Here is a 17076-nt window from a genome sequence, read left to right on the forward strand (position 1 = left end):
GAAAGCAATTTCCAGTGGATGGATCTGTGCCGTTTTATTAATGTGACATGACACTATCCACACTACGACCGCAGCTGCGGCTGCAGTATCAGTTCGTCTGTTAGACACCTGTTTATATATATGGATGGTTTATAACAGAGTTTTCTCTAGGTTCCCGTGGGTTGAAAGCAAAGTTATATATATATAAGTATATCTGGTATAAGATTGTATAACTCCAAGAGGTACATCATATGCACGCACTAATTTATTCCTGTCTAAAGACATTTAGGAGATTTTTGCCGAAATGCTGAATTTTTGCTACACTACAAGTCTTTAATCATAGTTTGCTCTAGGTTCCCGGAGGCTGACAGTTACGTTTGTGCTATCCGAGAGTATAATTCCTTGTCTTACATTATATGCAGGCATTAGCTTATTCCAGGCTAAAGCCGTTTATGAGATATTGGGTTACTTGCATAGGCGTAAAATAGTTCTTTTTCGAAAAGCTCAAGTTAAAAATGCTGCATACCATCGGGAGAAACATGGTGCGTAACGAGCGGGTCTCTGAAGAAATGATCGCATTACAGTGATTTTTCTCGATCTTTTGCAATAGATGTCACAGAATCGGTTGCTGACCGGAGTTGGATTGTTCAGGCGAGGATTTCAAACATCAAGCGTCCGGGTAAGACTAGTACAAACTACCATTCGTATGTTGAAAGGAGAATAGTGCTGGCTGTGTATTTTAGGAATAATCGTGTAGAGCAGTGGTTCTTAACCTTGTCTCCAGCACCCTCCTTAGAGGAATTCCCTCCAATTCGTACAAAACCCCCCTCATTTTTTTGACTACTGCCTTGTTTCTTACTTTGATACAGAAAACATCGGGAGAAAGCCCGGTAGTCTCCTCATACAACGGTTGGGATCCGTTGGAGGAAGTGATTGTAGGGCGACCGGAAAATTCATGCGTGCCCCAGCTGGACATCGAGGTTAAAGTGAGTTGTTTGCACTTCAAATAAGCAAGTATAGCTCTCGGTCTCTGACCTTAGCGGGATTGTAGTTACGTCACAAGATTCCGAGTCACAAGTCAATATTACTTTTGTAGATTTGACTCGAGTCCAGTCGAGTAATTTTCAACGCACCATCGAGTCTGGCCGCAGTCAAGGTCGTTGGGCAAAGGGTCGAGTGCGAGTCATAGTGTTGACACTCGAGTGCGGGTCCAAGTCATAGTGTTCGTTGTTCGTCATCGAGCTCAAGTCAGTTTCAACTTACTTTTTTGAAACTCTTCGTCGGTATCGAGGGCCATTGCCTAATTGTTTGTTTTTGATGTATTCATGGTGTTAGTCGACTGCTACGGTCACTTACACCAAGCCAATTTCTTCATTTTGATTCCGTAGCCACCGACTTGTAGCACTGCCCACTTTCAGGCTTTTATAAGACACAGCTTACACGGATTAGATGGCGAGGAGGAGCCTAGATAAACCTCCACCACATAGGTAGGAATTCTGGAGTGGAACTCGGTCAGACTTGAGCCCGCAACCCATTGGCGTTGCAGCCGTGGATTACACCATTGCGCTATCTCGCCACACGTACCAGGGCCTCGTATCGAGGGCCTCGTATTCAACATGTCCTCATTTTCTCACTTTTAACGTTTTTATTTAAAGAAGAAGGTATGCACGTGGACATGTAGGATTTATGACCGCGATATAATTCCGAGTCATGATCTGTTTTCGTATAACACCCTTTTCGGCACTTTCGGTGTGAATACATACCCTTTTAGCTGAGAGTGCAGTCAAGTCGAGTCAACGTAAAACCGAGTCGAGACATTACAATCCTGGATCTTAGCTTTACTCTTCGACAGGCCACCACACGTAAAGATCAATGGGAACTATTCCGGCAACACGGAGGAAAAGCTTATCCTCGTGAATTACTCGAAAAAGCGACCGAGCAGATCGAGGAATTTTGCAACGTTTTGCGGCAGGAGGGCGTCACCGTACGCCGCCCCGATCACGTCGACTGGTCGAAAGAATATGAAACGCCAGACTTTAAATCGAGAGGTCGGTATCTGTCACGGCTGGCCAAAATCGTGTAGCCGAGTCATTCAATTTCGAATCGATTTCAATAATCGAATCATTGGGCCAAGCCCCAGAGCCGAACAAATAGAGTAGACCAATGCTTCACAACCTTTTTCGGTTCGTGGCCCATTTTTAATGCAATATTTTATTGTGCGACCCACGAAGAGATATGACCGAGCGAATGAGAACGAAAGTCGACGTAACATGAGTCATATGAGTAACGAGTCAAATTCGACGCCCACAAGTAAAATTCCGCGTAAATTCTAGAATACGAGTGTATCAAGAAGAGAAGAATACACGTAATAGGTGATAAGAAATGAGAAATCGCGTATTCCAGCAATAATTCCATTACTTTACGTTAAACACGAAGGAGTTCCGAGTATACCAAGCCTCGATGCAATTGAATGCTGATCACAACCGCGCAGCGTTACATTTTCCATTCAACTTTCACAAACCATTTGGATGAAGGAATACAAAAATTCGAATTTTGACGCACACACAAAAACACACTATCTAATTTCGAGCTCCGATCAAACAGACTGTTATGAAAATCAGGCTCACGAATTATTGCGAGCACGAATGCGTGGTTACGGCACTCATGGGAGCAAAAAAATTATTGAAAGGCACAACGGGTTTATTTTACCATCCAATCGTCAAAAGACAAGGTGCTTGATGTAGTTGGCATACTGAATAGAAAACTGTAGCATTTAGAAATCCTTCGCGACCTCCGACATAGCGAAGGGAAGTGATGCCTGAGTACTAAGTAATGTTAGCTTACATAAAGTAGACTAGGCCTACAATTATAATTATAGCTACATAGTTTTTATTTCAAATTAGAGTAGAAATAGAATTGCCCAATTCGGAACAACTTTGAAATTGAATAAAATTCCGAATTACAAAGAAATGCAGTAAAATAAAGTTGAGTTCATATATTAAATGAGAATTCTCTCTCATAAGTGCGAGAAATAAGAAATGTCTGTGAAGCAATACTGATTCGCTTCGAACTATACAAATATTCTGCCGTGTTTTCAAGAAAACTGTGAATTAATGTATAAGTGTAATGAGAGCATGTAGAAACATTTTGAAAATTAGATTTGAATTAGATTACTTTACTGGCATTTCGCTCAAATGAGTAAAATCAGAACACTACAATTATCCAGTTGTCCAAGTCTGCCCAGCACTCTATACCTGATGTACTATGTTCATCGTTGACAGTGTTGGGATTTTATTGGTGACAGGGGGCCCCTGCGGGTCGATGCCTCGGGATCTTCTGCTCGTGGTCGGCGACGAGATAATCGAAGCCCCCATGTCATGGCGGTCGAGATTCTTCGAGTACCGGGCCTATCGCAGCCTCATTCAGGAATATTTCGAGGGCGGAGCGAAATGGACCGCGGCACCCAAACCGCTAATGACGGATGCGCTATATGATCAGGTGATTAAATCTTCGGGTGCGGTACTTGATTGTGTATATTTACACCCCAAAGAAAACATATCTTACTTCAGAATTGAGAAACACTATATTCGGGATGACGATAGAATATTTAACCTGACTTGTTTGCAATTGAACAACTTAGACCAGATTCGAGTCAATCATCATTATCAATCGGCGTTTTTCTTTCTCTGTATATAGTCAATCGTAGGTTTGGTTATTTTTGTTACGTTGTGATCGATTAATGATTTAAAGCATAGCTGGGCATTTTCCGGCCCATGGATCAAATCCGGCCGCACCACTATCCTGCCCGACGAGCAAAAAGTTGACTGCAATTTAGTGCGCTGTTGTGAGCACGAAACAATATTCGTAAGCAGTTTATTACTTCGGCTTAAATCAGTGGTTCCCAACCTTTTCCATCTCGTGCCTCCCTTGGCCGAAATTTGAGCCAAAATTCCCCCCTAGGAGAAATCTGCCCGATGATTAAAAAAGGTCATTTTTTACCGCGCAATCACCTGTAGACCGAAGAATAAGACCGGAAGTATGCAGTGTCTGTTTCTAGCAGGGCTGTAACAATACTTTGTAGACCTCCAAAAACAATGGTCTTGGTCCCAATCAAACAAATTCTGGAAGGCTTGACTCAACAGACCCCCATACTTCCATTTGTGTTTTCGGCTTATCATGCACCAATCGCTAATATAACTGCTGTGAAAAATCAGTATGCATAAATTTGCTGGTCTCGCGATTTTTTTCTCAAGTGTGCGTATGCATTGGGCCAATAATATTGGTTTTTTCATATATAGTAGGATTGACCACACTCGAGTCAGCATTTTCTGATGACTCGAGTCATTTTCTCAAAATAGGGAAACGACTCGACTCGACGAGAGACAATCTGTGTATTGCCTCGACTTGGAGTCATTGTACATGACTCGAACCAAGCCATATGACTCGTGACTATAAGACGGCCAAGACCGACATTTCATTGTAATTTCGAAGAACAGTAAAGTCGCCTTCCTATTGGAATTTCGTCTATTGGTCCTGGTACTTGAGAATGCGACAATAAACTGCTCAAAGTGAGGAAAATTAGTAGGCCTATGTTATAAATCAAAATAATTCAATATCACCAAACAGAGTTATAAAAAGTGAGTTTAACAAGACTTTAACTGGAAACTGAGCGAGCAACACAAGGAATTGGACTCGGACTCGAGTCATAATACCATAACTCGGACTCGACCCTATACTCGGTGACTTGGACCGTCGGACTTGACTCAATGGTGAATTGAAAATGACTCGACTTGACTCGAGTCAAAACTATGAAAGTGAAATTGACTTGTGACTCGGAGCCTCGTGACTTGGTTATAGCCCTGATATATACCCTGATACATCACATACACGTGATCAGATTTCCTGCTTGAGCTCATTGAAATTTAGGACACTCATTCGGTTTCGGCAACATTGCACCAAGTTTAACATGCATTTTTTCGATCGAGTAGCTGTTCACTAAAAATAAAGCAAGGCTAGCGATCTCTTTGACTTGAATCGATGACGTTGGAGGCCTTGTTGTGATAGATTCGGCACGACATTTGCTCGCTTAGAATATATTTGATTAAGAGGCCGTCGCTGACCTACAAAATTGTCTTGCGAACTGCAGCACATCTGAACTAGTTGAAAAAAAACAAGGGCGAACTTGTATGGGAGAAAGAGATTTCAAATAGCCTCTGAACATACTTTCAGCAAAAAAAAACAGCTATAAGGAGCATACGCTCTGATTTAACTGGTTGCCAACATGACAGTTCGGACATGAACATTTTGGGAAATCCGTTACAATTCTAAAGTGGAATTCCTCCCTAAAAATTGCAAAATTCCCCCCAAGGGGGGAATTCCTCCCCGGTTGGGAACCACTGGCTTAAATGAACTCATACCTTGACTACGATACTCGCAATACCAACAGTTAAGACAACAGCAACATAAATGAAGAACGGTTCTCAGTACGCGAAACAGGTAGACAGTCTGTAATCATTACAGTCCACGCCAGTACATTACGACGAATGATCTTTAACACAGAAAGGTAATCACAACAAAACTGAAGTCGGTACCAATTTGACACCAAACATACAACATGCGCAAAACCATGTTTCGTAGCGATGGAATAAGAGAAGCTCATGCCATTTTTTCAAAATTTGATATCGATTTCTCAGATTGATTGAAAATCATATTTCTTTAATATTTTTATATTTTCGGACATATCTTGGCCAGGTTTCTGTTTTGTCACATCGTTTCAAAATCATCCATGGTCAAGATAAGGCCGAAATAATATGAAAACTTTACGTCACCGCTTATTCTAGTTCAGTGGTTCTCGACCTTTTTTTCCTGCAGCACACCTTTTCCGTCAGGCGTCCTCCCATATTTTAAGGACGGTAGTACAAAAAGGGGTTAGAGTTCGAAGTCCGGCCGTTTTTTTGTTGAGCATCACTATTGGAAATAGCTTGAATCGATCCCGAGGACCATTAGACTAATTAACGCCATGATAATTGTATGTGCTATATTCGGAATCAAATCAAGGTTGTTACAACAACCATGGGGCCCGGACTCATACCGAAAGGCAACTATAATGTAGTAGGAGAAATAAGTGCACATGCCTACAGCACTTTGGTATGGTGCACAATGCCTCAGCTGCTAAGCACCATAACCTCCGATATACATGGGCCTACATACTCATACCATCTGGTCGATAAACTTTAACTTGAATATATTCCAAACAAAGCAACCCATGTTATATAGGCTAACATTCATGCAAGGTCGCGGGTCACAAAACTAAACCGTATCATCCCTTGTGATACGATGAAGAAGTATTCTGAAGATTAAATTTTCTTGTTCTCAAATACAACATATTTGGTAAATCATTTTGACCAAAAAGCTTCAGAGCATCTTTAATGAACAAAGGGCTCTCACTCTTAAAAGTTCTTCAGCGCCCCCAGACCTCTTCCTGAGCCCAGCGCCCCTGACCCCTGACCCCTTACCCCTGAGCGTTTCCGGCTCCCTCTAAATCCAAATCGCACCTTAGGGGGAGTGGGGGACAAGGTTACGAAACACTGTTTTAGTTGAACAAACACCATTAGGACTAATATGTTTTTATTGATATATACCACGGCATAATTCTGAGCTAAATGCTGTTTTTGTAGACCAGCTTTAGGCCACCTACAGTTATAGCGAACAGAGCGTGTATTTTCACCCGCGTACCATCCCTGATATACGGGTGTGATAATACACCCATGGTACACGAAACCATAACATACCTCAGACTTCGAGTACAACATTTTAATCCAAAGTAGGAAGATATGTACGTAAGTACGTAAGATTTATGACCGCGATATAATTCTTAGTTTGGCTCTGTTTTCGTGTGACACCTTTCCCGGCCCCTTGGGTGTACAGTGCTTCTGACTTAGTTTTGCAAACCCGAATAATCTGAGCGTGTCATTCATTTAGGACTACCCAGTCGACGACCCCAAAAAGATAAGTGATTCGGTTTATTCTGGGAGGTTCGTGATAACCGAAGCGGAACCTGCCTTCGATGCTGCCGATTTCGCTAGAGCTGGAAGAGATATTTTTGCTCAGAGAAGTCAAGTGAGTTTCTCCTAGCCGCATTAAAACAGATTCTTGGAGGTACGGAAGTGCAATTGAATTGTATTACACTCGAATATTTTCAGCTGTCACTCGTCAGGGATTATCGTTGGCAACTAGTACAGAAATCAAAAGAACCCTCTTTATCAACAGTGGTATCACTATATACGAATTCGCAGGCATACAAATTCAAATAATCTTCTCGCTTTGAGACACAATTGCTGCAGTGGTAAATCGATATTACGGCAATCGCAAAATAACAATGCCATGTTCACCACCACACAATTACTTCCTGCAAGAGCAAAACCTTCCTTCCTGCATCATAGCAATCGGCAATATAATTTACAAATTGAAGTGACACTGTAACCGTATGTATAGGTTGAAAGAACAATAAAGTGCCTGTAGGTAGGTAGGTACGCATCAAACAATTTGTTCCAAGCATATTCCCACAACTAGATAATTCTAATGGTTTCAATGCTTCAATTTTAATTCTAATCTATTTTTTTTAAATGCTACAGGAGATATGTATAGTGCGAACAAATGTGGTCAAAGTAGACCAGAAAGCTACTCAAGGAGAAGTAAAAGTAGCGACGCAAAAATCGACTCAAGTACGAGTAGAAGTAGTACTTTAAAAGTAGCCTAAAACTACTTGAAGTAGAAGTAGAATTGACAGACTTTCAATCTACTCAAGTAAGTAAATAGTTGTGAGAACGGTCGTAATTCGTTCGGAAGGACTGTCATAAGCTGCAAATCGAGGTAGGCGGAAGGTATATGGACCTTGATTCATATTGATGCATTTCAGGAGGTGTCAATTTTCGACAGAATAAGCATTTGTCCTCATCATGCGATGCAAATAAATGAATTGATACGTAAATGTATTAATTCTTCGTTTACTGGAACACCCTGGTTTAGAAAATTTCGTTGCATGGCGCGCTCTCCCATATTATGAGGCCAGTAGGGCAGGCGAAGACCAATACTGAGAAGTTGCATCGAATACGATGTTAGCACTTTGCGCGATTAAGAAAAATACGTCGGAGCGAAAAATGACATATAGTGTAGCTTCATTTTCGGAAGATAGAGGCATCACTACACTTGCTTTTATACTTCAACAGAGTTGTTCTGCAGACAAAAAAAACTGAAACTAATTAGACCTCAAAGTAATGAAAGTATGTTACTGGGAATCGAAAGGAAGATACAAATACTATACTTCCTAAAATCAGAAAATATATTTCATGTCTTCTGTCCGGACGGTTTCAACGTTGGTCTGCTAATACAGGTCTAACACTCGAAATAACAGAGTCCACTTTTCCTGATCATGCTACGGGCTGCCAGATTACTATATGATAATTATTTGCTAGATTGCGAAAGAGTAGTTTCAAACGTTATGATGGGCCATATTTACTGTGATGAAATGTTTCGTATAGGCAACAATCTGGTGAGAACGGAATAACACAACCCGCTACCTGAAGTGAATTCACTGATACTTTCGTAAAAACATATTTGTCAGTCCATAACCTATGTGCGCGAAGCGCGACGAAAATTATGGGCTTTAGGCTACTTAACTTTTAAGAAAATCAAATGTTGGTGCTCCATGAAAACAGCCTCGAAATTTATCTGACTATCTTTGTAACTGAGGGATTAAACCAATTCTACTTGACAGAATGGAAATAGCGAAAAGTAAGTAAGTTGATCACAAGATAGTACGACGTAGAAGCAGAACTAGTAGAAATTAGATTTACTGGAGTAAGTACCCCAAGTAGTGGAAAACTACTGGACTACTTCGAAAAAGTAGTACTTCGTTACTGACTACCTCTTAGTGCGAAACGAGTTAATCTTGGAGTATATACTATTTCGATTCGCATGCTTATGAGGATGGAGTGCAATTTGATATGAACTGTGTTATGTTCTTGATCTTGTTTGAACAATAACTCACACGACGATGTTGCAATATGAAATCAGTATATTATCAGTAGAATAAATTTTATACAGGCGACACGATCCAGAGTGCATTTAAACGAAAGACCAGCAGACAACAGAACACAGGGTATAAATAAGAAGTACGAAACACGAGGAAATAATGATTGGCGGTAATTACTAATCCTAGACAAACGAGAGACAAACGATACCGACGTAAAATGCACGAACATAACAAACTGTGCATGGGATTTATTGTATTTTATTCAAATTGAGTACTTATTTACCTTACCAATTTTTCGTAAATTCAGTCACTTTAATTCTAATCTAATTTTGATAGCCTGAATTTCGTCGATTTGCCTCTCTAGAGTCTAGATCAGTGGTTCCCAACCGGTGGGGAATTCCCCACTTGTGGGAAATTCGATGGTTTCAAGTGCGGAATAGAGGCATTTGGTAAATATTATATACAGGATAGTCTACATATTTACGGAAACTCATGAGGGATTACCGTTACAAGTTGACTGCTCTGGAATTTATGTATCGAAAATTTTATTGGGTGCTGTTCACAAAAACTCATCTTCGCAATACAGCAGCAGAATTCGCATAAATAGTAAGGCAAACTGTGGTGTTTTCTGTATTATGTTTTGTTGAAATGTTTCATTTGTTGAATATCATCTGCTTTCTTTACACTGCTTTTTTACCCTTTTCCAATTGCAAGTCCCTGCTAAATGTCCTGCTAAATGTTATGTAGGGGCACTTTTAAAGAGTATATAGGAGTTTTGTCTAGTGGGCAATGAATACTCGGAATAAATCTGATGCGAGGAATGAAGACGAAAAGGTTGGGAACGACTAGTCGAGATAACATCATCAATACAGAATTAAACAAAAGTAGGTATGGTATGAAGGCCGGACCAAGGGCCGTAACTGCCCTCCAGCCCCCCTCCCTCCGCCACCCCACGTTATCGAAGGAAGGTTAAAATTATTTCATGATAGTACATAAATTATGGAATATTTTACGGAGATTCACGCACCTTTTTCCAAGATTTCTTCAGTCTTTGCGTGATTTACTGTCGCTGAATGTCTTGATATTAATCGGATGTACAGAAATAGGCATTTCAGCATCGGTCGAACAGAACGTTTGCAAAACCCATTTCTCCAATTTTAGAGACTATTCATTTCTTGTTGAATGCAGGTTACTAACAAAGCCGGCATCGAGTGGATGAGGAGACATCTGGAACCCAATTACCGCGTCCATCAGGTTGCATTCGAAGACCCCAATCCACTTCATATCGACGCGACATTCAACATGATCGCACCAGGACTTGCAATATCTAACCCGGAGTGGCCGTTATTGAGTGTAATCATTTCATTTTCGGTATTTTAACGTAGTGCAAGTATTCTCAACCTTTTATTGGCAGTGGCCCATTTTTCCGGTTTGAAAATGTTCTGCTGCCCACCTCTTTACTTAGAGTCATAGAACTGTTCAATGCATGGTAATCGACGGCGCCGATAGGACTATTTCTCCAAATATTGCACAGTTTTCTTTTACTGATGATATATAAATCTAGTTTTGTTCAAGTTGAATAAATATCCTCCAACAAGTGACCAACGAAATACATTTGGGCACCTTCGAGCTCCCCCAATTGACGGTTTGGGTGCGGAAGTTACCGCCCTGGTAGATCGTAGTCTTTAGCTCTTGTGTAGATTATGATCGTCCACTGCCCACTAGCGTCGCGAAACACAATCATCTAATCCCCGCATCCACTGTGTGATTGGGGTTGTGGGGAATATTATAATCATCCTTTGGCAACTTCAAAAAATTCTTTTGTGAATGGGGTACTACAGAGTAGTCGAGAAATAACTTTTTCGTATGCAAGCTGTACCTGTACAATGAACATTGTTGGCTATGTGTTGCACATACTGAAGTTGCGATGTCAGGACATTAAATCCAATGATACAATCAATTCATGACACTCTTACATTATGTACAATGATTTCAAGTATGAAAATTTTAAACCAATTCCAAAGATAAATGCGCTCCGCTAAATCTTCAATCCATTGCTGCGGTGCCGTATACCTTCACCGGAACCCTATAATATTAATTGACAATAATTTGCAATCATGGCTATTTTTATCTTACAATAATACGATCTGCCGAAGTAATTTGAATCTACATCAATTACACTTCAGTCCGAATTTATTGCACACTCTTTTCAAGGGCATACGACATATGCCCCTGCCAAAATACTTGGTTGCCTCAGCATTACCTTCTGTTATTATACACTCGTAATCATTGTAGTTGCTGTTAGCCGTAGGATGTCATCGCTGCGGGAAAATCCGCCGTTGCCCCTCCCGTTTTCGACTTTTACATTGTGACCCCATAAGTGCCACTACGTTACATCAGAGACGGTTGAAAAGCTTTATGTAGCCAACGTATTATTCGATAATAATAGCATATTTTTGAGCGAACAACATACCAAATATTATAACTGAACTTACACTAATTCTACGATTTTCAAAATAGCTTGGTGGCCCACCTCAAATGATCCTGTGGCTCCTCCTTTGAGAACCCCTGACTTAGAGCAAGGGTGTTTAAATTTTTTGCTAGTCATGGCCGCATTTGGAATGCGTGTGCGGCGTACGATTACCAGCCATTGGACCTCCGTAATAGCGCCAACGGAGCGGATCTGGACAACTAGATAATTATAATGGCTTCATGACACTAATTAGAGCGAAATGAAGGTAATCTGATTGTAATTTTTGATGTTTCTATGCTCCTAGTTTAATTCTAATGTAATTTCTGGTTTTCTTGAGAATGCTGAGAAATGCATAGTGCGAAACGAGTCAAACTTGTTGTACAGACATTTGTCATTCCTATTCTTATGATAATGATCTCTGATTTGATATATATTGAGCCTGATTTTATTTGTGGTTGTCTTACTATGCGCCGGAGCGCCTCCTAAATACCAATCGGCGCGCCCAATAATATTTTACTAACTGCTGGAAGATTCGCATCCGAGAGATCGTTAGACCGCGTGGAGTCACTAAATATATTCATCCCATGATCTTGTTGCGACGCACTATTTCGGCCATGAGGCAGTAAATTTTCGATTCAAACTTGTGAGATCATCAACTTCTTCTGTTCATGAATCCGATTTAGATTTACCGTCAACAGTCCGCCGATGTGTACGTTGCTGACTCATTTTTTCTTATAGTCGGACATAATGGACATGTTCAAGAAAGCTGGCTGGAAAATAGTGAAAGCTCCTTATTCAGCCTTCCCAGACTGTGAGTATCAATACATCGGTTGCTATTGCACTCAATGAGTCACCATGTTGTAAGCATAGACGACGAAATAGAAGTTACTTGTTCTTGCTCTATCTTCCCGTAATCTAAACCAGAGGTATCAAACTCAAATATGCTCGCGGGCCAATTTCTTGGTTTTTGATGGCTTCGCGGGCCGCAGCACCAATAACAGGGATATTTATAGTATCTCAAACTAGTCCTTATTGGAAGGGACCTTGCAGATTGGTATTAAACAAACATCGTGGAAATGTGATTTACTTATTGCGAAGTCACGCCTGGCATGAAAAAAATCATATTTTTAAATATTTAAATAAATTTTCTGTGGTATTTGGCATAGTTTGTAAAAATAATTAGTTATAGAGACCTTGCTAGTGTACAAATGCATCATGACGTGCATGCATCAGAGCTAGATTTACCTTCGAATATCGTAACTGATCAATAAAAACATGAATATGATGATCAATGTGTCATAGTAATAAAACAGTCCAATCGCCGAGGAATCCATTATTTTTATAGCGGAGAAGCATACCTCTACCTCACTCGCCACCTTGAATTGGCGATATTAACATGGATATACAGACTCAAGATGGCGCAGGATGTAACTAATTACACGTCGAGGGGCAACAGAATGCCAACGATTGCCATTGTCATTTCGACCTGCGTAGATAGCTGAATACGCTAAGCTACGCAACGTTAGCTACGAGCTTTTGATCTATCATTATTTCCCATAACAGTCTGATAGTTTGTTGCGTTCGTGGCCGTACCAAGTCTCGGCGTTTCGAGTCACAAGTCATTCTCTTATTGTAAAGTTTGACCAGACCAAAGTTGGGTCATTTATATTTTATCCCCCATTCAGTCCGAGTTTGAGTAATTCTATAGAAGGTCGCGCCCCAGCAGTCCAAATCATAATTTTCAGTCACGAATCATCAACGGGTCATATTTTACCATCATAAACAGGTATCATGACGTAAAAGCTGATCTTCCTCCGCATGGTAACTTTTGGAAGTTATGTGATAGTGAAATTAATGAGTAGTTTTCGGGTTTTGGAGTAGTTTTGAAGCAAATGTTAAGTTCTCAAAACTACAAAAATATATATGTAGCAGTTAATTGTTGTCGAATACGTCCAATTCCAAAATGACAACGCCGGCTGCGTGTCTGATACCCCTGATCTAACCGGTGTTTCTAAAACGGGGGCCCGTCGAGGTGTGCATGAGCACATATGCAGGATGTTGTTAGCGTACCATATTAGCCTACCGTGTTTTCTACAACAAAAGAAAATACATTTGTTCACACTGTTTAGCGGTCAAGTAACACGAAATTATAATTGTTACGTTTGAGTTTGATGAAGTTTTAGTTGTAGGAAAAACTTACAAAATCAAAGCAGAACAAAAGTTACAGGAACAAAAAACAAAAACAAACTTAATTCGGAAAATAGCTCCAGATCCTTTCATGTAAAAATGCCCAGATGGTAGAGCGAACGTCGAACAATGCTTGCAAATCAAGAAGGTAGGACCTATTGTTTGTAACATTCTTGAAACAAGCAATAAAGAATGTGACATGATCACAGTAATTTTTGAAAATATATACAACGCCTCGCTTGAAAGCATTGTTGGAAATTAAAGCAACTAACTCGAAATCCGAAAAAGCACGTTTCGGCACGTTTAGCGTACATGAAAAACCATTCAATTTTCTCAAGAAAATTGGACAAATCCTCCTAGAAGAGGGCATGCGGTAGGCCTATGTAAGTGTGCTTCCGACGTTTTAAAAATTTCATTGTTTCATTAGCTGAAAAAGTTTGGTAACCACTTGGATAGACAGCGTGGAATGCTTTAACGCCAAGATGAAACTGCGTTATTTATTTCCAGCTTACTTCAAGTGGCGCTCGTCCAAGTGGCTCTCAATGAACACGCTGATGTTGGATGAAAAGCGCGTCGTTTGTGACGCGAACGAGCCGCCGATCATCAAGATGTTTGAGAGTCTAGGTATGTTGAAACCTAGACATGCTTCGAAAAGTGCTGTAAAATCTTCTTGTAGTTATTTTAGCATTTTAATACGTCAGTGGTTCTCAACCGGGAGTCTGCGAAGCATTTTGAGGAGGTCCGCGAAACCTCTAAATTTACAATCTGATATGATAACCTAATTTTGAAATTAGGGAAATTACGAGGCAATTACTGTACTTAATGACTCACATCAACAGAATGATCGATGAAATGAAACATCCTACTGTTTGAAGATGTTTGAAATGGTAATGGGATTTGTGAAAAAAAGTTGAAATAGTAAGGTCAATCAGCTTGACTTATTTCCAAAAATTCATTTTCTCCTGCTATCAACATAACCTGTGATATGCATAAGAACTATTCTAGAACAACTTCAAAATGAGCCGCCAGATCAAAATGACTTGGCAGTACATTATATGTTCCTTAAAAATTCGGTTTCTCAATTTTGCTGAGGTGTATGTTGCGATCATACCCAAAGGTGTCGCCAGAATCGTTGCCCGTTATTGTTACATTCGCGACCACATATCTTCATGGAACTATATCTTCGGCACTCGTTCATATAAAATCGAAGGGGCAAATTTTCACGACGCGACCTCGTACTTCAAGAAATGCAGTTGCGAAATTCGCTACCGTCTGCCCAATTTATACAGAAATAGCATGATGTTAGTTTCGAGTAAATTTATTTTGTTACTCTTTGTCACTACAGTTAATATTTGCAAAACGCAGATGACGGTCGCACTATGGTTGAACTAAATTTGAACTATAACTTGAGACCCACTGTAATACGTCATCGAGGTTATTTCAAAATGTCCTCATGGAAAAATTCGTCCCATCGAGTCCGACAAAAACGTGATCCGAAGATTATTACCGGAGACGGTCAAAGTGTCAGCGTTGCTACTAGTAGTAACGTCGTTTCAAAATGTAGGTTTGGCCGAGGCGTCACGTATTTTTAGCAGTTAACCGAAGGTGAAGGACTAATGGCATGCGCAATTTTAGAATCTGTACATTCAGATACCGTGATTCAGGGGCACGGTTGTCATGACAATTTTGCTAAGAGATATGATGCAGGCAAACGTTAAAACTTCTTTCTACAACCAGTAAACTTTCCCGAGAGTTGACCCTTCACATGCTGATATATTCATTCAGGAATCAAAACCATCAAAGTCGATATTAGCTCCGCATACCCATTGGGAGGTGGCTTTCATTGTTGGACGTGTGACGTAAGAAGAAAAGGAACTCTGCAATCGTATTTCTAGAACACACTTCAAAACCATCACTACATCCGCTTTGCTTCCTTGCAAAGAGACCTGGGATTGCTTTAGTCGTCTTGAAGATTACGAATGTTATATCTATTGGTAAACACTGTCGTTGTCCTCAGTACCAGCACACTATTGTCAGTTGAGTTATCTCTTTATATAAATAAGAGACAATTCTTCAAAAAATATACATGTTGCTGTTGTTGCGTGTGGTATTCATGGTGTTTGTCGACTGCTATGGTCATTTGCACGAGGGGGAGTTTCATCATTTTTATTGCGTAGATGCCGACTTGTAGCACGGCCCACTTCTAGGCTTTTATAAGATAAAGCTTATACGGATGAGGTGCCTACATAATCCTCCAGTACTTATAGGTAGGAATTCTGGAGTCGACCTCGGTCTGACTCGAACCTGCAACCAATTGGTGTCGCAGCTGTGGATTATACCATTACTCGCTCTCACCACATACAATATACATATACATGTACCATATGATATAAAACACACGTAAGATGTAACAGACTTTTTTAATTATGGCTATTAAAGAAAGGTTCAACAAATGGCTCGATCCTGGAAGATAGCTATACAGTAAAGAGATTTTATCGATAAAAGAGATCAGCGAATGCTGGCGAACGCTGTATTCCTGAGACAGGCGACAGTTTGGATCTCACTAGTGTAAATCACCAGACTGTGGGTTTGAAGTGATCAAGTTTTTGCAGGATCGAAAATGGTTGGCCTTGGACAACATGAGGTTAAAGCTGAATTAGTGAACCGAATACTGGCTATTACAATGAATACGCAAGTTTATGCTTCAGAACAGGTTGACAGGATTTGCAATAGCGTGCAATGTTCATATCAGCTGTGTACATTATACAGCTTGTAAATTAGGTTCCTTTGTGTGATGTCATAAGCAAATGTTTCTCCCCATCACCTTTGGCAATGAACTTGTTGGTACCTTTTGGAGTAGAACAGGGTGGGATTATCAGGTGTTCAGCTTGCGATATCTGTCTCTAAAGATTGTCGAGGAAACCACTGCAATAGCTTTGACGTTTCGAATTGGTACTTCCTGCGGCAAAATTATAAACAGCGCAGTGTAGATAATTGCATGGGCGTAGACCAGTGTTTCTCAACCCCGAGTCCGCGGACTCATTTGAGTCCGCGTAAGGTCATGGGTGAGTCCGCGAACACAGAAATTTTAAGTAACTTAATCGGCACACACGTTGACAGATTATCAACCTGGTATTTCCACGTGTTTTTCAATGGAAAAGACGCCAGTCTCATTGTGAATTTATTATTTTAGATAACTTTATATCGATAAAACCTAATTTAGGGGTCTACGGACTTAGTTTTAGATTGAGAAGTCGAAAATCCACGGAAATGTCAAAATTTTCAATTTTTTCTTCCACCTCCGATATGATTTCGGAACATGTAATTGACAGACCTACGGGGCTCGTTCACTTTCGGACCAAAGTCATTGCAGCCTTACGGAGAAATAGCTTTTTGGTTCGAA

At 40.4% G+C, this 17076-nt stretch overlaps 1 protein-coding gene across 1 annotated transcript; it reads left to right on the top strand.

Moving 5' to 3' along the window:
* The first annotated feature begins 426 nt into the window (after window positions 1-426).
* LOC145436586 (glycine amidinotransferase, mitochondrial-like) lies at window positions 427-15774 on the top strand. The gene is made up of 10 exons (XM_080313966.1): window positions 427-521; window positions 590-658; window positions 849-965; window positions 1832-2027; window positions 3284-3477; window positions 6961-7098; window positions 10202-10366; window positions 12225-12297; window positions 14181-14297; window positions 15459-15774. The coding sequence occupies exons 1-10, from the start codon at window positions 495-497 to the stop codon at window positions 15566-15568; spliced, it is 1206 nt and encodes a 401-aa protein (XP_080170092.1). The 5' UTR covers window positions 427-494; the 3' UTR covers window positions 15569-15774.
* The last annotated feature ends 1302 nt before the right edge of the window (window positions 15775-17076 follow it).

Source organism: Botryllus schlosseri, chromosome 3 (assembly GCF_051294905.1).
Source record: "Botryllus schlosseri isolate E-star chromosome 3, Bs_hap1, whole genome shotgun sequence".
Taxonomy (NCBI): domain Eukaryota; kingdom Metazoa; phylum Chordata; class Ascidiacea; order Stolidobranchia; family Styelidae; genus Botryllus; species Botryllus schlosseri.